General features: G+C 45.3%; 1 protein-coding gene across 1 annotated transcript; it reads left to right on the forward strand.

Annotated features, from left to right (window-relative positions):
- Positions 1-18,898: 18,898 nt before the first annotated feature.
- LOC306919215 (uncharacterized protein) lies at positions 18,899-22,887 on the forward strand (the record flags this gene model as incomplete). Its single annotated transcript, XM_079532035.1, has 6 exons — positions 18,899-18,972; positions 19,180-19,327; positions 19,672-19,763; positions 20,146-20,194; positions 20,643-20,796; positions 22,764-22,887. Exons 1-6 carry the CDS (start codon positions 18,916-18,918, stop codon positions 22,885-22,887), a joined length of 624 nt encoding a protein of 207 aa, XP_079388161.1. The 5' UTR covers positions 18,899-18,915.
- Positions 22,888-23,134: the final 247 nt, after the last annotated feature.

Genomic DNA, 23,134 nt, shown 5'->3' on the forward strand with positions numbered 1-23,134 from the left:
TCAGCCCAATATCAGCATCAGCCCAATATCAGCATCAGCCCAATATCAGCATCAGCCCAATATCAGCATCAGCCCAATATCAGCATCAGCCCAATATCAGCATCAGCCCAATATCAGCATCAGCCCAATATCAGCATCAGCCCAATATCAGCATCAGCCCAATATCAGCATCAGCCCAATATCAGCATCAGCTGATATTATATCATATTGGGCTGCTTCTCTGCCCCCAGCCAAGCTTATAGGCCTGCAGAGTGTCTAGGGCTGATGCTGATATTGGGCTGATGCTGATATTGGGCTGATGCTGATATTGGGCTGATGCTGATATTGGGCTGATGCTGATATTGGGCTGATGCTGATATTGGGCTGATGCTGATATTGGGCTGATGCTGATATTGGGCTGATGCTGATATTGGGCTGATGCTGATATTGGGCTGATGCTGATATTGGGCTGATGCTGATATTGGGCTGATGCTGATATTGGGCTGATGCTGATATTGGGCTGATGCTGATATTGGGCTGATGCTGATATTGGGCTGATGCTGATATTGGGCTGATGCTGATATTGGGCTGATGCTGATATTGGGCTGATGCTGATATTGGGCTGATGCTGATATTGGGCTGATGCTGATATTGGGCTGATGCTGATATTGGGCTGATGCTGATATTGGGCTGATGCTGATATTGGGCTGATGCTGATATTGGGCTGATGCTGATATTGGGCTGATGCTGATATTGGGCTGATGCTGATATTGGGCTGATGCTGATATTGGGCTGATGCTGATATTGGGCTGATGCTGATATTGGGCTGATGCTGATATTGGGCTGATGCTGATATTGGGCTGATGCTGATATTGGGCTGATGCTGATATTGGGCTGATGCTGATATTGGGCTGATGCTGATATTGGGCTGATGCTGATATTGGGCTGATGCTGATATTGGGCTGATGCTGATATTGGGCTGATGCTGATATTGGGCTGATGCTGATATTGGGCTGATGCTGATATTGGGCTGATGCTGATATTGGGCTGATGCTGATATTGGGCTGATGCTGATATTGGGCTGATGCTGATATTGGGCTGATGCTGATATTGGGCTGATGCTGATATTGGGCTGATGCTGATATTGGGCTGATGCTGATATTGGGCTGATGCTGATATTGGGCTGATGCTGATATTGGGCTGATGCTGATATTGGGCTGATGCTGATATTGGGCTGATGCTGATATTGGGCTGATGCTGATATTGGGCTGATGCTGATATTGGGCTGATGCTGATATTGGGCTGATGCTGATATTGGGCTGATGCTGATATTGGGCTGATGCTGATATTGGGCTGATGCTGATATTGGGCTGATGCTGATATTGGGCTGATGCTGATATTGGGCTGATGCTGATATTGGGCTGATGCTGATATTGGGCTGATGCTGATATTGGGCTGATGCTGATATTGGGCTGATGCTGATATTGGGCTGATGCTGATATTGGGCTGATGCTGATATTGGGCTGATGCTGATATTGGGCTGATGCTGATATTGGGCTGATATTGATATTGGGCTGATACTGATATTGGGCTGATATAGGCCTGCAGAGTGTCTAGTTTTGAAGATACAGACTCTGCTAAGCAAAAGTGAACAGGGCCAAACTGGGCTTATTTCGCTGTGAAAGTGAGATTTAGGCACGGACTTGGAAAACCTTGTCTGAACCCCTCCATCCTTCCTGTAGCTGCTCAGACTCTGCTTCTCTGCCCCCAGCCAAGCTTATAGGCCTGCAGAGTGTCTAGTTTTGAAGATACAGACTCTGCTAAGCAAAAGTGAACAGGGCCAAACTGGGCTTATTTCGCTGTGAAAGTGACATTTAGGCACGGAGTTGGAAAACCTTGTCTGAACCCCTCCATCCTTCCTGTAGCTGCTCAGACTCTGCTTCTCTGCCCCCAGCCAAGCTTATAGGCCTGCAGAGTGTCTAGTTTTGAAGATACAGACTCTGCTAAGCAAAAGTGAACAGGGCCAAACTGGGCTTATTTCGCTGTGAAAGTGACATTTAGGCACGGAGTTGGAAAACCTTGTCTGAACCCCTCCATCCTTCCTGTAGCTGCTCAGACTCTGCTTCTCTGCCCCCAGCCAAGCTTATAGGCCTGCAGAGTGTCTAGTTTTGAAGATACAGACTCTGCTAAGCAAAAGTGAACAGGGCCAAACTGGGCTTATTTCGCTGTGAAAGTGACATTTAGGCACGGAGTTGGAAAACCTTGTCTGAACCCCTCCATCCTTCCTGTAGCTGCTCAGACTCTGCTTCTCTGCCCCCAGCCAAGCTTATAGGCCTGCAGAGTGTCTAGTTTTGAAGATACAGACTCTGCTAAGCAAAAGTGAACAGGGCCAAACTGGGCTTATTTCGCTGTGAAAGTGACATTTAGGCACGGAGTTGGAAAACCTTGTCTGAACCCCTCCATCCTTCCTGTAGCTGCTCAGACTCTGCTTCTCTGCCCCCAGCCAAGCTTATAGGCCTGCAGAGTGTCTAGTTTTGAAGATACAGACTCTGCTAAGCAAAAGTGAACAGGGCCAAACTGGGCTTATTTCGCTGTGAAAGTGACATTTAGGCACGGAGTTGGAAAACCTTGTCTGAACCCCTCCATCCTTCCTGTAGCTGCTCAGACTCTGCTTCTCTGCCCCCAGCCAAGCTTATAGGCCTGCAGAGTGTCTAGTTTTGAAGATACAGACTCTGCTAAGCAAAAGTGAACAGGGCCAAACTGGGCTTATTTCGCTGTGAAAGTGACATTTAGGCACGGAGTTGGAAAACCTTGTCTGAACCCCTCCATCCTTCCTGTAGCTGCTCAGACTCTGCTTCTCTGCCCCCAGCCAAGCTTATAGGCCTGCAGAGTGTCTAGTTTTGAAGATACAGACTCTGCTAAGCAAAAGTGAACAGGGCCAAACTGGGCTTATTTCGCTGTGAAAGTGACATTTAGGCACGGAGTTGGAAAACCTTGTCTGAACCCCTCCATCCTTCCTGTAGCTGCTCAGACTCTGCTTCTCTGCCCCCAGCCAAGCTTATAGGCCTGCAGAGTGTCTAGTTTTGAAGATACAGACTCTGCTAAGCAAAAGTGAACAGGGCCAAACTGGGCTTATTTCGCTGTGAAAGTGACATTTAGGCACGGAGTTGGAAAACCTTGTCTGAACCCCTCCATCCTTCCTGTAGCTGCTCAGACTCTGCTTCTCTGCCCCCAGCCAAGCTTATAGGCCTGCAGAGTGTCTAGTTTTGAAGATACAGACTCTGCTAAGCAAAAGTGAACAGGGCCAAACTGGGCTTATTTCGCTGTGAAAGTGACATTTAGGCACGGAGTTGGAAAACCTTGTCTGAACCCCTCCATCCTTCCTGTAGCTGCTCAGACTCTGCTTCTCTGCCCCCAGCCAAGCTTATAGGCCTGCAGAGTGTCTAGTTTTGAAGATACAGACTCTGCTAAGCAAAAGTGAACAGGGCCAAACTGGGCTTATTTCGCTGTGAAAGTGACATTTAGGCACGGAGTTGGAAAACCTTGTCTGAACCCCTCCATCCTTCCTGTAGCTGCTCAGACTCTGCTTCTCTGCCCCCAGCCAAGCTTATAGGCCTGCAGAGTGTCTAGTTTTGAAGATACAGACTCTGCTAAGCAAAAGTGAACAGGGCCAAACTGGGCTTATTTCGCTGTGAAAGTGACATTTAGGCACGGAGTTGGAAAACCTTGTCTGAACCCCTCCATCCTTCCTGTAGCTGCTCAGACTCTGCTTCTCTGCCCCCAGCCAAGCTTATAGGCCTGCAGAGTGTCTAGTTTTGAAGATACAGACTCTGCTAAGCAAAAGTGAACAGGGCCAAACTGGGCTTATTTCGCTGTGAAAGTGACATTTAGGCACGGAGTTGGAAAACCTTGTCTGAACCCCTCCATCCTTCCTGTAGCTGCTCAGACTCTGCTTCTCTGCCCCCAGCCAAGCTTATAGGCCTGCAGAGTGTCTAGTTTTGAAGATACAGACTCTGCTAAGCAAAAGTGAACAGGGCCAAACTGGGCTTATTTCGCTGTGAAAGTGACATTTAGGCACGGAGTTGGAAAACCTTGTCTGAACCCCTCCATCCTTCCTGTAGCTGCTCAGACTCTGCTTCTCTGCCCCCAGCCAAGCTTATAGGCCTGCAGAGTGTCTAGTTTTGAAGATACAGACTCTGCTAAGCAAAAGTGAACAGGGCCAAACTGGGCTTATTTCGCTGTGAAAGTGACATTTAGGCACGGAGTTGGAAAACCTTGTCTGAACCCCTCCATCCTTCCTGTAGCTGCTCAGACTCTGCTTCTCTGCCCCCAGCCAAGCTTATAGGCCTGCAGAGTGTCTAGTTTTGAAGATACAGACTCTGCTAAGCAAAAGTGAACAGGGCCAAACTGGGCTTATTTCGCTGTGAAAGTGACATTTAGGCACGGAGTTGGAAAACCTTGTCTGAACCCCTCCATCCTTCCTGTAGCTGCTCAGACTCTGCTTCTCTGCCCCCAGCCAAGCTTATAGGCCTGCAGAGTGTCTAGTTTTGAAGATACAGACTCTGCTAAGCAAAAGTGAACAGGGCCAAACTGGGCTTATTTCGCTGTGAAAGTGACATTTAGGCACGGAGTTGGAAAACCTTGTCTGAACCCCTCCATCCTTCCTGTAGCTGCTCAGACTCTGCTTCTCTGCCCCCAGCCAAGCTTATAGGCCTGCAGAGTGTCTAGTTTTGAAGATACAGACTCTGCTAAGCAAAAGTGAACAGGGCCAAACTGGGCTTATTTCGCTGTGAAAGTGACATTTAGGCACGGAGTTGGAAAACCTTGTCTGAACCCCTCCATCCTTCCTGTAGCTGCTCAGACTCTGCTTCTCTGCCCCCAGCCAAGCTTATAGGCCTGCAGAGTGTCTAGTTTTGAAGATACAGACTCTGCTAAGCAAAAGTGAACAGGGCCAAACTGGGCTTATTTCGCTGTGAAAGTGACATTTAGGCACGGAGTTGGAAAACCTTGTCTGAACCCCTCCATCCTTCCTGTAGCTGCTCAGACTCTGCTTCTCTGCCCCCAGCCAAGCTTATAGGCCTGCAGAGTGTCTAGTTTTGAAGATACAGACTCTGCTAAGCAAAAGTGAACAGGGCCAAACTGGGCTTATTTCGCTGTGAAAGTGACATTTAGGCACGGAGTTGGAAAACCTTGTCTGAACCCCTCCATCCTTCCTGTAGCTGCTCAGACTCTGCTTCTCTGCCCCCAGCCAAGCTTATAGGCCTGCAGAGTGTCTAGTTTTGAAGATACAGACTCTGCTAAGCAAAAGTGAACAGGGCCAAACTGGGCTTATTTCGCTGTGAAAGTGACATTTAGGCACGGAGTTGGAAAACCTTGTCTGAACCCCTCCATCCTTCCTGTAGCTGCTCAGACTCTGCTTCTCTGCCCCCAGCCAAGCTTATAGGCCTGCAGAGTGTCTAGTTTTGAAGATACAGACTCTGCTAAGCAAAAGTGAACAGGGCCAAACTGGGCTTATTTCGCTGTGAAAGTGACATTTAGGCACGGAGTTGGAAAACCTTGTCTGAACCCCTCCATCCTTCCTGTAGCTGCTCAGACTCTGCTTCTCTGCCCCCAGCCAAGCTTATAGGCCTGCAGAGTGTCTAGTTTTGAAGATACAGACTCTGCTAAGCAAAAGTGAACAGGGCCAAACTGGGCTTATTTCGCTGTGAAAGTGACATTTAGGCACGGAGTTGGAAAACCTTGTCTGAACCCCTCCATCCTTCCTGTAGCTGCTCAGACTCTGCTTCTCTGCCCCCAGCCAAGCTTATAGGCCTGCAGAGTGTCTAGTTTTGAAGATACAGACTCTGCTAAGCAAAAGTGAACAGGGCCAAACTGGGCTTATTTCGCTGTGAAAGTGACATTTAGGCACGGAGTTGGAAAACCTTGTCTGAACCCCTCCATCCTTCCTGTAGCTGCTCAGACTCTGCTTCTCTGCCCCCAGCCAAGCTTATAGGCCTGCAGAGTGTCTAGTTTTGAAGATACAGACTCTGCTAAGCAAAAGTGAACAGGGCCAAACTGGGCTTATTTCGCTGTGAAATTTCGATGTCACTTTCACAGCGAAATAAGCCCAGTTTGGCCCTGTTCACTTTTGCTTAGCAGAGTCTGTATCTTCAAAACTAGACACTCTGCAGGCCTATAAGCTTGGCTGGGGGCAGAGAAGCAGAGTCTGAGCAGCTACAGGAAGGATGGAGGGGTTCAGACAAGGTTTTCCAACTCCGTGCCTAAATGTCACTTTCACAGCGAAATAAGCCCAGTTTGGCCCTGTTCACTTTTGCTTAGCAGAGTCTGTATCTTCAAAACTAGACACTCTGCAGGCCTATAAGCTTGGCTGGGGGCAGAGAAGCAGAGTCTGAGCAGCTACAGGAAGGATGGAGGGGTTCAGACAAGGTTTTCCAACTCCGTGCCTAAATGTCACTTTCACAGCGAAATAAGCCCAGTTTGGCCCTGTTCACTTTTGCTTAGCAGAGTCTGTATCTTCAAAACTAGACACTCTGCAGGCCTATAAGCTTGGCTGGGGGCAGAGAAGCAGAGTCTGAGCAGCTACAGGAAGGATGGAGGGGTTCAGACAAGGTTTTCCAACTCCGTGCCTAAATGTCACTTTCACAGCGAAATAAGCCCAGTTTGGCCCTGTTCACTTTTGCTTAGCAGAGTCTGTATCTTCAAAACTAGACACTCTGCAGGCCTATAAGCTTGGCTGGGGGCAGAGAAGCAGAGTCTGAGCAGCTACAGGAAGGATGGAGGGGTTCAGACAAGGTTTTCCAACTCCGTGCCTAAATGTCACTTTCACAGCGAAATAAGCCCAGTTTGGCCCTGTTCACTTTTGCTTAGCAGAGTCTGTATCTTCAAAACTAGACACTCTGCAGGCCTATAAGCTTGGCTGGGGGCAGAGAAGCAGAGTCTGAGCAGCTACAGGAAGGATGGAGGGGTTCAGACAAGGTTTTCCAACTCCGTGCCTAAATGTCACTTTCACAGCGAAATAAGCCCAGTTTGGCCCTGTTCACTTTTGCTTAGCAGAGTCTGTATCTTCAAAACTAGACACTCTGCAGGCCTATAAGCTTGGCTGGGGGCAGAGAAGCAGAGTCTGAGCAGCTACAGGAAGGATGGAGGGGTTCAGACAAGGTTTTCCAACTCCGTGCCTAAATGTCACTTTCACAGCGAAATAAGCCCAGTTTGGCCCTGTTCACTTTTGCTTAGCAGAGTCTGTATCTTCAAAACTAGACACTCTGCAGGCCTATAAGCTTGGCTGGGGGCAGAGAAGCAGAGTCTGAGCAGCTACAGGAAGGATGGAGGGGTTCAGACAAGGTTTTCCAACTCCGTGCCTAAATGTCACTTTCACAGCGAAATAAGCCCAGTTTGGCCCTGTTCACTTTTGCTTAGCAGAGTCTGTATCTTCAAAACTAGACACTCTGCAGGCCTATAAGCTTGGCTGGGGGCAGAGAAGCAGAGTCTGAGCAGCTACAGGAAGGATGGAGGGGTTCAGACAAGGTTTTCCAACTCCGTGCCTAAATGTCACTTTCACAGCGAAATAAGCCCAGTTTGGCCCTGTTCACTTTTGCTTAGCAGAGTCTGTATCTTCAAAACTAGACACTCTGCAGGCCTATAAGCTTGGCTGGGGGCAGAGAAGCAGAGTCTGAGCAGCTACAGGAAGGATGGAGGGGTTCAGACAAGGTTTTCCAACTCCGTGCCTAAATGTCACTTTCACAGCGAAATAAGCCCAGTTTGGCCCTGTTCACTTTTGCTTAGCAGAGTCTGTATCTTCAAAACTAGACACTCTGCAGGCCTATAAGCTTGGCTGGGGGCAGAGAAGCAGAGTCTGAGCAGCTACAGGAAGGATGGAGGGGTTCAGACAAGGTTTTCCAACTCCGTGCCTAAATGTCACTTTCACAGCGAAATAAGCCCAGTTTGGCCCTGTTCACTTTTGCTTAGCAGAGTCTGTATCTTCAAAACTAGACACTCTGCAGGCCTATAAGCTTGGCTGGGGGCAGAGAAGCAGAGTCTGAGCAGCTACAGGAAGGATGGAGGGGTTCAGACAAGGTTTTCCAAGTCCGTGCCTAAATCTCACTTTCACAGCGAAATAAGCCCAGTTTGGCCCTGTTCACTTTTGCTTAGCAGAGTCTGTATCTTCAAAACTAGACACTCTGCAGGCCTATATCAGCCCAATATCAATATCAGCCCAATATCAATATCAGCCCAATATCAGCATCAGCCCAATATCAGCATCAGCCCAATATCAGCATCAGCCCAATATCAGCATCAGCCCAATATCAGCATCAGCCCAATATCAGCATCAGCCCAATATCAGCATCAGCCCAATATCAGCATCAGCCCAATATCAGCATCAGCCCAATATCAGCATCAGCCCAATATCAGCATCAGCCCAATATCAGCATCAGCCCAATATCAGCATCAGCCCAATATCAGCATCAGCCCAATATCAGCATCAGCCCAATATCAGCATCAGCCCAATATCAGCATCAGCCCAATATCAGCATCAGCCCAATATCAGCATCAGCCCAATATCAGCATCAGCCCAATATCAGCATCAGCCCAATATCAGCATCAGCCCAATATCAGCATCAGCCCAATATCAGCATCAGCCCAATATCAGCATCAGCCCAATATCAGCATCAGCCCAATATCAGCATCAGCCCAATATCAGCATCAGCCCAATATCAGCATCAGCCCAATATCAGCATCAGCCCAATATCAGCATCAGCCCAATATCAGCATCAGCCCAATATCAGCATCAGCCCAATATCAGCATCAGCCCAATATCAGCATCAGCCCAATATCAGCATCAGCCCAATATCAGCATCAGCCCAATATCAGCATCAGCCCAATATCAGCATCAGCCCAATATCAGCATCAGCCCAATATCAGCATCAGCCCAATATCAGCATCAGCCCAATATCAGCATCAGCCCAATATCAGCATCAGCCCAATATCAGCATCAGCCCAATATCAGCATCAGCCCAATATCAGCATCAGCCCAATATCAGCATCAGCCCAATATCAGCATCAGCCCAATATCAGCATCAGCCCAATATCAGCATCAGCCCAATATCAGCATCAGCCCAATATCAGCATCAGCCCAATATCAGCATCAGCCCAATATCAGCATCAGCCCAATATCAGCATCAGCCCAATATCAGCATCAGCCCAATATCAGCATCAGCCCAATATCAGCATCAGCCCAATATCAGCATCAGCCCAATATCAGCATCAGCCCAATATCAGCATCAGCCCAATATCAGCATCAGCCCAATATCAGCATCAGCCCAATATCAGCATCAGCCCAATATCAGCATCAGCCCAATATCAGCATCAGCCCAATATCAGCATCAGCCCAATATCAGCATCAGCCCAATATCAGCATCAGCCCAATATCAGCATCAGCCCAATATCAGCATCAGCCCAATATCAGCATCAGCCCAATATCAGCATCAGCCCAATATCAGCATCAGCCCAATATCAGCATCAGCCCAATATCAGCATCAGCCCTAGACACTCTGCAGGCCTATAAGCTTGGCTGGGGGCAGAGAAGCAGCCCAATATGATATAATATCAGCTGATGCTGATATTGGGCTGATGCTGATATTGGGCTGATGCTGATATTGGGCTGATGCTGATATTGGGCTGATGCTGATATTGGGCTGATGCTGATATTGGGCTGATGCTGATATTGGGCTGATGCTGATATTGGGCTGATGCTGATATTGGGCTGATGCTGATATTGGGCTGATGCTGATATTGGGCTGATGCTGATATTGGGCTGATGCTGATATTGGGCTGATGCTGATATTGGGCTGATGCTGATATTGGGCTGATGCTGATATTGGGCTGATGCTGATATTGGGCTGATGCTGATATTGGGCTGATGCTGATATTGGGCTGATGCTGATATTGGGCTGATGCTGATATTGGGCTGATGCTGATATTGGGCTGATGCTGATATTGGGCTGATGCTGATATTGGGCTGATGCTGATATTGGGCTGATGCTGATATTGGGCTGATGCTGATATTGGGCTGATGCTGATATTGGGCTGATGCTGATATTGGGCTGATGCTGATATTGGGCTGATGCTGATATTGGGCTGATGCTGATATTGGGCTGATGCTGATATTGGGCTGATGCTGATATTGGGCTGATGCTGATATTGGGCTGATGCTGATATTGGGCTGATGCTGATATTGGGCTGATGCTGATATTGGGCTGATGCTGATATTGGGCTGATGCTGATATTGGGCTGATGCTGATATTGGGCTGATGCTGATATTGGGCTGATGCTGATATTGGGCTGATGCTGATATTGGGCTGATGCTGATATTGGGCTGATGCTGATATTGGGCTGATGCTGATATTGGGCTGATGCTGATATTGGGCTGATGCTGATATTGGGCTGATGCTGATATTGGGCTGATGCTGATATTGGGCTGATGCTGATATTGGGCTGATGCTGATATTGGGCTGATGCTGATATTGGGCTGATATTGATATTGGGCTGATATTGATATTGGGCTGATATAGGCCTGCAGAGTGTCTAGTTTTGAAGATACAGACTCTGCTAAGCAAAAGTGAACAGGGCCAAACTGGGCTTATTTCGCTGTGAAAGTGAGATTTAGGCACAGACTTGGAAAACCTTGTCTGAACCCCTCCATCCTTCCTGTAGCTGCTCAGACTCTGCTTCTCTGCCCCCAGCCAAGCTTATAGGCCTGCAGAGTGTCTAGTTTTGAAGATACAGACTCTGCTAAGCAAAAGTGAACAGGGCCAAACTGGGCTTATTTCGCTGTGAAAGTGACATTTAGGCACGGAGTTGGAAAACCTTGTCTGAACCCCTCCATCCTTCCTGTAGCTGCTCAGACTCTGCTTCTCTGCCCCCAGCCAAGCTTATAGGCCTGCAGAGTGTCTAGTTTTGAAGATACAGACTCTGCTAAGCAAAAGTGAACAGGGCCAAACTGGGCTTATTTCGCTGTGAAAGTGACATTTAGGCACGGAGTTGGAAAACCTTGTCTGAACCCCTCCATCCTTCCTGTAGCTGCTCAGACTCTGCTTCTCTGCCCCCAGCCAAGCTTATAGGCCTGCAGAGTGTCTAGTTTTGAAGATACAGACTCTGCTAAGCAAAAGTGAACAGGGCCAAACTGGGCTTATTTCGCTGTGAAAGTGACATTTAGGCACGGAGTTGGAAAACCTTGTCTGAACCCCTCCATCCTTCCTGTAGCTGCTCAGACTCTGCTTCTCTGCCCCCAGCCAAGCTTATAGGCCTGCAGAGTGTCTAGTTTTGAAGATACAGACTCTGCTAAGCAAAAGTGAACAGGGCCAAACTGGGCTTATTTCGCTGTGAAAGTGACATTTAGGCACGGAGTTGGAAAACCTTGTCTGAACCCCTCCATCCTTCCTGTAGCTGCTCAGACTCTGCTTCTCTGCCCCCAGCCAAGCTTATAGGCCTGCAGAGTGTCTAGTTTTGAAGATACAGACTCTGCTAAGCAAAAGTGAACAGGGCCAAACTGGGCTTATTTCGCTGTGAAAGTGACATTTAGGCACGGAGTTGGAAAACCTTGTCTGAACCCCTCCATCCTTCCTGTAGCTGCTCAGACTCTGCTTCTCTGCCCCCAGCCAAGCTTATAGGCCTGCAGAGTGTCTAGTTTTGAAGATACAGACTCTGCTAAGCAAAAGTGAACAGGGCCAAACTGGGCTTATTTCGCTGTGAAAGTGACATTTAGGCACGGAGTTGGAAAACCTTGTCTGAACCCCTCCATCCTTCCTGTAGCTGCTCAGACTCTGCTTCTCTGCCCCCAGCCAAGCTTATAGGCCTGCAGAGTGTCTAGTTTTGAAGATACAGACTCTGCTAAGCAAAAGTGAACAGGGCCAAACTGGGCTTATTTCGCTGTGAAAGTGACATTTAGGCACGGAGTTGGAAAACCTTGTCTGAACCCCTCCATCCTTCCTGTAGCTGCTCAGACTCTGCTTCTCTGCCCCCAGCCAAGCTTATAGGCCTGCAGAGTGTCTAGTTTTGAAGATACAGACTCTGCTAAGCAAAAGTGAACAGGGCCAAACTGGGCTTATTTCGCTGTGAAAGTGACATTTAGGCACGGAGTTGGAAAACCTTGTCTGAACCCCTCCATCCTTCCTGTAGCTGCTCAGACTCTGCTTCTCTGCCCCCAGCCAAGCTTATAGGCCTGCAGAGTGTCTAGTTTTGAAGATACAGACTCTGCTAAGCAAAAGTGAACAGGGCCAAACTGGGCTTATTTCGCTGTGAAAGTGACATTTAGGCACGGAGTTGGAAAACCTTGTCTGAACCCCTCCATCCTTCCTGTAGCTGCTCAGACTCTGCTTCTCTGCCCCCAGCCAAGCTTATAGGCCTGCAGAGTGTCTAGTTTTGAAGATACAGACTCTGCTAAGCAAAAGTGAACAGGGCCAAACTGGGCTTATTTCGCTGTGAAAGTGACATTTAGGCACGGAGTTGGAAAACCTTGTCTGAACCCCTCCATCCTTCCTGTAGCTGCTCAGACTCTGCTTCTCTGCCCCCAGCCAAGCTTATAGGCCTGCAGAGTGTCTAGTTTTGAAGATACAGACTCTGCTAAGCAAAAGTGAACAGGGCCAAACTGCACTCTTAAAAAAGTCCGTCGTCTGATGGGAATGTCCCTTATATATGTGATTGGATCGTTCCCAATTCCAGAAAAGCCATAGAGCGAAGCCTATGAGCAAAGGGAATGTCCCCATCTTTTGCGGACATGCGCACATTGGTGTCAAAAAAGTAGTAGAGTCCGCCATTACAAAATCTCTCCGCACTGGTTTAGAAACAACAGGACAGGGCAGGCTGCATGTGTTAACTTTGGAGTGACTGGAACCTCACGCTTCTTTTGGTAAACACGTTTGGTTGGTACGTTAATTACATTAGTTACATTTACAATACATTTATTTATTTTATTATTACATCTCTGGCAGTGTTTGTGTGTAACTTCTGGCCCCAGTTGGCACAAGTGCCCAGTTTTCCCGCGGCAAAAGTTGGGCAAATAAGTGTTTTATTAAAAAAATAAGATAGGTTAAGATTATATTTAGATAGCATTTATTATATTTGCGGGTTTGTGTCGCGTCCGTTCTTGAATGACACCAGTGCTATGGGGGTGAGTGGAGGGTCCATTGTGGCCGGCTTAGCTTCTGCGCTAGCCCGCTAGCTTCCTTTCCTTCCCCCTCAAAGCTGTTCGCTACCCGGAGCTATTGTTAGCTAGCTAACAATAGCTAGCTAGCTAACAATAGCTAAATAATAATTTGCGCCAAGGAAGCCAAGTAGTTTCCCCACCTCAAAGACTTGGCTTACCAACAGACCTTATATAACAGTTAGCTGTTAGCTACCGGAGCTATTGTTAGCTAGCTAGTGCCCAGTTAGCTAACAATAGCTCAATAATAATAATAGCTCAATTTGCGCCAAGGAAGCCAAGTTGTTTCCCCACCTCAAAGACTTGGCTTACCAACAGACCTTATATAACCGATATCTTATATTATATTTGCGTGTGTGTGTTGTCTGTGTGTGTGCTTTAATGGCATAGAAGGTTGAGCTTTAGCTTCCCTCGCTAGGCTAGGCCGCTAGCCAAGACTGCAGCATTTACCCCTCAATGCTAGCTTTTGGTTAGCTTTATGTGTGGTGTTCACAGTTGGATGGATAATGCTAGAACGTGTCCGGTGGTGGGTTAGCTCCCGCTGCTAGGCCGCTAGCCTAGACAGCCAGCCTCAATGCTATAGTTTAGATTGGTGTGTTGTGTACAGAAACGTATAGGCTACGTGCTAAATATTGAATTCGGGTTTAGTTGATTAGTGTGGTTTGTAAAACGAGTGGCTAGGTTATGGCCAGGCTGGAAAACATGTTGACTGTTAAATGATTAAATGTGGTCATAGATATTATTCAATAGCCTTGCTGTTCATGTTACAGAAGTAGACTTGGAACTGTAGTGTCTGTACAATTTAAGTGCTAATTAAATGTTTGCAGCACAATATACAGTACTAGAGTAGTTCATTTTTTATATTTTTTTCCCAAGATGCTCTTTTGAAACACTTTCAGTTATCAGTATCATTACTACTATTATTAAATATTTGGAGGGGACTTTGTAGCTATTTGGATCAAATTTAGCCTCAAAAGAGCATATTGGGGGGGGGAAATAGAAATAACTACTCGTGTTGTGTCCGCTGGCAGATGGGGCCACCTCTGATTATTTTCTGATTGTCTTATCTTTCACCTCATCAACATGTTGGCTTGTAATATTTGTGGCTTTAACTGTGTATCTTCGGCAGATTACCTGAAACACTGCAGATCACACAGGAATATGAATAATGTGTTTTTTTCATGTGGCCATAAGGACTGTGGACGGAGGTTCTCCAGTTACAATAGCTTTGCTGTTCATATGTCACGAACACATCCAGATACAAAGAGCAGACAAACATGGAACCGTAATGTGTCAGTACAGTTAAAGTGTTCATTTAATTTCTGCAGCAGTGAATATGGAGAGCTTAAAAGTCTTGTGTCTCACTTGAGTGGTCACATATCTGAGGGTCTGACTGTAACGTGTCCCTTTGATGGATGTTCCACAACGTGTAATGTAAAGTCGTCTTTTTCATCTCATATTTCGAGGCATCATAAAGGGTGGGATGTTACCAAGATAGCTCCTGTTCATTTATGTGAAGTTGCAGACCATGTATTGCCAGGAGAAGGATCAAATGTTGTACAGGCGGAAGTAATTGTTGACGATGCAGAACACGTTGACAATTTGAGTGATCAAGTGAAAGACGGCTACACAGAGAGTTTAGCTCAGTTTTTCTTAGGATTGCAGGCAAAGTATTTAGTTCCAGCCTCCACAATTACTGAGATAGCAACTGAGATGAAAACATTAAATGCTATTCATCAAGAATATACTATGGATGTGTTGGCGCGTGAGCTTGAACAGTATGACGTTCCAAGAGCGACATTCACATGTCTTGGAAAGAGTGCATACGAGCAGAGCCCTATTCACAACGCATTGAATGAAAATGGTCCTTTAACTACACACCACAGAAGGCTGCAATATTACAAGGCCCACTATAATTATGTTCAGCCTCTTGAAGTCAGTCTTGGGTACAAAGAGGGGCAGCAGAGGCACTACCATTACATTCCTATTTTGGAAAGCCTCGGAGCAATTCTGAAACAGCAAGGTGCAGCTCAATTCAATAATCCTCATGTGGAACTGGAAGATGATATCCTCTGTGATGTTACTGATGGGTGGGCCTTTAAATCAAATGCCATGTTTTCATCAGACACAGACACTTTAAAGGTCCTCTTATTCCAGGATGCGTTTGAGGTAGCGAATCCACTTGGATCTGCCAAGACAAAGCACAAAGTATTAGCTGTCTACTATACCTTGGCCAATTTCCCTCCATGCCAGCGGTCAACTATTGATCAAATACAGTTGGCACTACTCTGCCTAGAGAAAGACCAAAATATTTTGGAGTCAATGAGATTTTCAGTAAGCTTGTGTCAGACTTGTGTAAGCTGGAGGAAAACGGCATACCTTTTAATGGACAGATGTATAAAGGTACTGTTGCATGCATACTGGGAGATAACCTGGGCTCCCACATGATTGGTGGTTTTACAGAGAATTTCAGCTCTGCTGAATATTTCTGTAGATACTGTCTAGCGACAAGAGATGAATTTCGGTCGAACCCTCTCACAGTTTTCACTCATAGAAATCCGGCTAATTATAATGAGACAGTGCAGTTTCTGGAAAGTCACCCTGAGGTCCCAATGCATCATGGTATTAAAGGTGACAGTGTTTTCAACAAACTGTCTAACTTTCACGTATGTCAGCCAGGATTGCCACCCTGTCTTGCACATGATCTGTTTGAAGGTGTGGTTGACTTTGATTTAGCTATGTGTTTGCAATTCTTAATCAAAAAAGAAAAGTGGTTCAGTTATGGGGTCCTTAATAATAGACTCAAATCATTTACTGGTGAAAGCAAAAACAAGCTATATGCTATTAACATTACAGGAGCAAAGATTGGTGGCCAGGCAGCCCAAAACAGGTGGCTTTTGAGATTCTTGCCGATTTTACTGCATAACAGAATTAAAGATGCCGACAATGCAGTATGGGGCATGGTACTTCTCCTGAGGGAGCTAGTTGAATATGTCTGTGCACCTCGCCTTTCAGAGCCACAGATTGCTTATATGAAGGGGCAGATCCAAGACTATGTTGAAATGAGGAAAGAGTTATTCCCACTAGTAAGACTTAGACCGAAGCATCACTATCTGCTTCACTATGCTGACTTGAGTTTACATTTTGGCCCACTCATACATACTTGGACCATGCGTTTTGAATCTAAGCATTCATATTTTAAAAGATGTATCAGGTCATCTAAAAACTTCAAAAATGTAACCAAGTCACTTGCTGATAGACATCAGTTGTTTCAGGCTTATCAGGCTTGTGGTAGTTTATTTAGCCCCCAGGTTCAAGTTTCAGACTCCACCAAGTTCTATCCTGAGCTGTATGATCGAAGCATAAGGACAGCAGTTGACGAATTCGGAATTAACTCGAGTAACGCAGTTGTCACAGAGAAGGTCCAGGTTAAAGGCACGTCATATGAAAATGGTATGCTTGTTGTACTGAGATATACTAAAGGACAACTACAGTTGGGACAAATAGCGAGCATTATTATTAAAAATGAAACCACTGTCCTACTTTTGCTACGGGGGAAAACGGCCAGCTGGGTTCCTGAGCTTGGAGTCTATGAAGTTGATGAAAATGTTTCTGATTTGTTCAGCTGTCAAAATCTGGAAAAATTTACAGAATATTATCCACTTTCTTCATACCAGAGAGGTGGGAGGTTGCTCATTCCTCTGAAACACATGCCAACATGGAGCCTGTAAAACAGTTGGTTAAGAAAGCCATGCCATCACTTAGTAGTGATAAGATGGATGCACTCCTGGCCAGGTTAGAGGAATTAGGAGTTGCAGCTGTGGATGACCTCATCGATGTGCAAGCCTCGGACCTTGAGAACACTCTGTCTGTCATTCAGTGCAGAAGACTCGTCCGTGCTTTCCAAACTGGTAAGTTTTTCTTCTGCACACATTAGTACACATAGGCTACAAAATTGATGTCTGTATAATCTAGTATTTTGCAAACTTTAATTTAAGAACCCCATACGGTGTCCAAATGAAACCAAATGGATTCCATTTGTACACATTCAGAGTTGTGGGTCCATTTGGTTCCGTATGTACACTGATTTACAGACCTGCATGTAAGGTCATTTGGTTCCATATTATGTAGGCCTACAGTTACAGACCTGTAAGGGTCCATTTGGTTCCATGTGTACACTCAAAGTTACAGACCTGTAAGGGTCCATTTGGTTCCATGTGTACACTCTCTGAGTGCAAATGGACCCTTACAGGTCTGTACATGTAAAGGGTCCATTTGGTTCTATTTGTACACAAATGGCAAATTCACACTTTGTTGGTTTGTGACACATTCTGTGTTATGTTTTCTTAATTTAATGCAATTCTCAATGTCCGTTCTGAGGAGCACTATTGGTCCAAAATAACCTTTTTTGCCTTTAACTCTGACCCTTAGACCTTTAACCCATTTAGACCTGAGCACGTGTCTGTGTCACCGTATAGCTTTTAACCATTATTTTAAACTTTAGGTGTTGGGAAAATAGCAGATCTACAAGCTCATAGTGCGGCCCTGAGTGCCGCGCTACGAGCTTGTAGATTTGCTATTTTGAAAAGTTGTGAAAACGTGTGTAAATCTTTGAATATATGTATTCTTTCACAGCAAACGGTTTTAACTCTTATTTGATTCTGGGGGGGTCCCTGGAACAACACATTTTCAGATGGGGGTCCACGGTCAAATACAGATAGTTCTGTGGGTCCTTAACATGAAACAGTTTTAGCACCACTGATATGTTTTTCAGAAAACTGTCAGGATTTGGAAGACATTTTGTAGAATCTGGGCTCAGGTCTTAATTGGTTAATGGCCCATTTGTGCCCCTGGTGTTCCCCAACCGGACTCTGAGAACCAGCATATTAATGGTAATATTGATGAGGTGGTTATGTTATCCATAGATTCACAAGCTTCAACACCCTTCACAAGCGGCCCAACATCTGTACCTCTGCCACAGAGAGACCTGCCAGTCCTGCCCCCAACACCACCTGAGACGACAACACCAGCAGGCTCCCCATCCTGTCAGACATATTCTGTGCCATGGCACAAAATGCCCTCCACAGTCATGGAGTCCTTCACTTCAAAGAAATGGGTACCGACGAAGAAAAGACATGACATGATTCGGTTGCTTGTGGATGATATCGTCTGTACACATCATGGACAGAGACCTAGCAGAGCACAGCTGCGGGATGTCGCCCAGCAGATGATTGATAAATATCCTCTCTCCTTCCAAGAGACAGAGCCCTTTGGAAATAAGCCGTTTGCGTCAGACGGTTGTTCAGTTCTCTTTCAACAGCTAGAAAACAGAGTTGAAAATATGAAGAGAGATCCAACCTCCGGGATGAGGCCAGCCGAGGGTGACACTCCAAGAAGGAAAAGGTCCAGATACTCTGATCGTTACGGATGTGTGGAGTGGCAGCCTGCTGTTGAGGGACCCGAGTGTAGAGCAGCCCTGCAGTCTAAACAAGAGGAATTGAAAAGTGCCTTCAGAACCCATGATCGCCACCAGGTAAGGCTGCAACCATCCATTATTTAATTGGTGATTATTGTGTAACTATGGATTACCTTTTGGTTAATGGAGTAATTGAGAAGTCATTTATAAAGTTCACAATGGGGAAACATGAGCTTATAGATCGGAGATATATGTGTTTGTGTGTTTATAAAACAATCTATTGGATTTCTTCTATTTTTAGGAGTCATCTGTTAGAAAATTGATGACTGAAACGTATCCCATCCAGCGTGAAGCCATAAACGATGGAACATGTGTCCTGGTAAGGGTCTGTGTATGATGATGAATATCGTATCGTGATATTCACAGATATCGTATATGTTTGCAATACCTTAATTTATACTTCTGTAGAATGATGGCTTTGTTGAACAATAACCTTAAACACATGAAATAATATCATGTATCGTGATAATGCTAGAAAAAATATCGTGATATTGTATTTTTCCATATCGCCCACCCCTATGTCAAGGTCATGAAGGAAGAGTGGCCATTCTTATTTGAAGCTCCTCACCTGTTTGAACACGCATCTCAACTCCTTGGCTTTCCGGTACTCAACAAGCTGGCAGAGGAACTTTCCGGCAAAGAATCGGGCATCAACAACTTCCTCGACTCCAAAGGTAAATTACCCCCCACCCCACCCCTGTTTCCCCAATATACATTTATTGCTACTAGTGTTGAATATGTATTTTCTATTGTATGTCATCCTATTCACTAATATCTTTGCTTATGTGGTAGTCTCACGTTGCCAAACTGTAGCCTCTTGCAATTTCCAAATGCTTCCCTCATACAGTCTGGAGCCACGGAAGTTCTATCATGATTAAAATATAAAGCGGAAGTGGAGCCTCCTCCCCACTTCCGTTTCGTCTTTACAGTTTACACTTTTGAGCACCACAGATATAGAAACATGTTGTATTCTGTATAATTGGTATGAACTGTTAATAAAGTATTCAATCAATCATAGGGTTGAAGCTGGGTGATGGTCCAGTGGAGCTGATCAAAGGCATTGCTAGATACTTAAAGGAAAACCCTGATCGCCTCTTCTTCCAAAATGAGGTAAGTGTTATGGATTGTAAACCCCAGGAAATTATCTCAACATAATTATCTATATCCAGTGGTGGTAGAAATACTCAACCACAGTACTTGAGTCAACGTATAGATAGTGATACTATACGTATCATAGTTGATCCACTTTGCACTGCTGGTACTCTAAGTCTAACCCATTTAGACTGAGAACAAATTTTGGGGTTGTCAAACTTGTCACATGTACATACTGCAACATAATTATATTGTAATGTGTGAATCATAGAAAATATTGAGAATCCCTGTAATATTTCTATGCTTAGTCGTTACCTCTGATTCAGACACTGTTTGTGTACATTGGAAACGTAAAATCATCAAATGCATGTGTGTATCTTCATCTTATTTTTCTCCTCAGGACTCCAACGATGTTGATCTCCCATGTACCCCATGCATCCTACTCAGAGGTTAGTAGTTATCCCAGCAAGCTTGGTATATATGCTCCATTTGTTTTTAGTTTTCCTGCTAAGACAATTTGTTGTGATGAAAAGGTATATGCAGATTAGGGGCAACATCTTTAAATTATGTACAATTGAGTACCACAGACGAATAACAGTCTAAGTCCACACTATTGATCCATAATATATAAATGATAGATAAGGGTTCAGGACAACAAGGCCTTTTCGTGGAGGGGTCAGTCTGAAATTTGGACTTAGACTGTTTTTCGTCTGTGGTACTCAATTGTATGTACAAGTCTGAGAAACAAAATGTTGAATAGCGTTTCAAAGTATTTTTTGCTTGTTCTTACCAAAAACTACTAATTACCAGAAATCACAGCAATTATTCTATTTTTCTTTTGTGCGTGGGTGTGTGATTTCTTAAATTAATTTCGTTTTTTGTGATAATCTGTTTAAGGTGACCAGCAATTCAATATGGCTGTGGATCAGGTCATTGTAAATGACCACATCACCTCCCCTGTTGCGGCCCTCGCCTATGCTTTCTCCCTGTTCTATGTCTGCAACATCGAGTACCCGAAGGAGATGGCGTTGACGCTGGAGTTTGTGCAAAGGTAAGCAACACATGGTTTTGTAATGTTTATAGCTGGGCTATTTGAATTCTTGTCTGTCATAATGCGTCACAACACAATGTGAGCTTGTAGATCTGCTATTTTGGCTCTGCAAGGCTTACTTGTGCAGAGTTCCAGTTGATTACAAACATAACCTGCCAAAAACATTCTTAGTCCATGTTCAACAGGTCAAGATATTTATCTACATGATGAAAATGCTAAATGGTGCTTTTATATACAGACCTGCACACAGGCGCTACGCCAGTGCGCATGCGTCGTCAAAATTAATTCTGCGCTGTCAATCAAGCGCCGGGAAGCGCTTCTGCGTACCGCCTGCTGGGGCCGCCTAGAATGATTATGGCCAGAATACTAGTACAATCTGTAGCGAGAGCATTTCCCACCGACTGCCACTCAAAGTACGTCTTGCACAAGTGCACTGGCCATTTTTACAAGTTGTAAAAGGGGATGCTTTGGATGCTTTGCACTCTTCCCATTCGCCGCTGTGCTTATGTTTTTTTTCCGGGTGCTGGAGCAAGTTGCTCGTTTGCGATGCCGTCTCACACAGCCTAGGCACCGGCCACTGACTTTTTACGGGTACAGGTTTTAGTTCCGACAGTGGGAAGAGTGCAAAGCATTGCGGACTGGCACTGCTGCTGCAGCCTGCACAACATGAAGCGTATCAACATGACAACACTGTGTCCCGACATACTGTCCCTTATTATCGTAAAGTCTGGGAAGTGTACACTGTTTGTTTTTGCACCGAGGAGCCATGTGTGTCTAACTGTCTGAGTCTGACTGTACGTTGCCTTGGTAAAAACAAAAGGGAAGCCTGATGTATGCTTCGCCGTGTATGTTAAACAAATAGCTGATCTGCAAGCTCACAACGTGTCTCCTCCGCAAGACCGCAACACGTTGTGAGCTAGTAGATCGGCTATTTAAATATATATATATATATATATATATATATATATATATATATATATTTTTTTTTATATATATATATTTTTTTAAAGTACCTAAATATTGCTTTGATGCTCATATTATCCTTAGGAAGTATTAAGTTGTTTTTATTAGAATATGCATTTAGGGCTGGACCACACATGGACCTAGCTGCAATTTGCAACTCTAGATTCTTTTTAATAATGGTATGAATCTAGAGTTGCAATACCCTCCATTGACTCCCCAGTCCCCACCTATCCAATAAATATAGTTTTTCTATAAGTTATTATATTCATGCATCCCTCTATTATCCATCCGGCGAGACGGGTCGCCGCATTTTGGAGAGCCAAGTAACTTCTCCAGGTGCTCCTCTGAGTACTAGACCAAAAAAGTTGTGTGCAGCCCTGTTTATATAGAGCTTTTATCCAACTCGCTTTACATTACATCCACACACACATTCATACACCATTACATTCACCCATGATGGCCGAGGAAACCATGCAAGGCACCATCCTGCTCATTGAGAGCAATTAGGGGTTCATCAGAGTCTTACTCAAGGACACTTTGACACTAACTCTGGGGGAGCCCACAGGATCGAACTGGGAACCTCGCCGTTCCCATCCAGCTGCTCTACTGGCCACTCTACCCCTGAGCCAATATCCCAAATTAAACAAATAAAGTTGCCCTTCATTACCAGTACAATTTTTACATCATTCAAGCTAAGGGCTGCAAATCCCAACCAAAGATCTATCCTATGTTGCCACCTCGTGGTCACTATTTGACATGCATACTTGTCAAAGCCCAAATTGGTCATAGTCCAGTACAATGTCTATTTCTTCCAGTTCCTTGCATATTGCTCTGCCCTTAGCCTAAGAGAGGTCAAGTTTTCCATATTGTATCTCATTGTCTACTTGGCACATTTTGTGCCAAGGACCACCATCAACTAACTAAAGTATCTCAACTGTGTCTGTTACTCTTTACTTCAGTTTCATCTATTTTATGTGTAGCTAAGATTTCTTCTGTTTCCTTAGAGTTTTCTTCGGAATCAATCCAGACAGAGGGTCCAAGGCAGAACAGCAGGGGAAAAAACGGCACATTCCGGCAAGACTGTCAAAGTTTGTGTCTCAACTGAAGGATTTCCAATGGAGCATTTGAGGTTTTTGGACTGTACACACACACACACACACACACACACACACACACACACACACACACACACACACACACACACACACACCTCACCTACTGTCTGACAAAGGACAGTTAGTCTGATGGAGCAATGTTTTGTGATTCAAGACTGTCAAAGTTTGTGACTCAATGAAGGACTTCGTATGGAACATGTGAGGTTTTTGGACTGCGTGTACCCACACGCACAACCACACACACACACACACACTACCTC

This window comes from Electrona antarctica (genome assembly GCF_951216825.1).
Source record: "Electrona antarctica genome assembly, contig: scaffold_798, whole genome shotgun sequence".
Taxonomy (NCBI): Eukaryota; Metazoa; Chordata; class Actinopteri; order Myctophiformes; family Myctophidae; genus Electrona; species Electrona antarctica.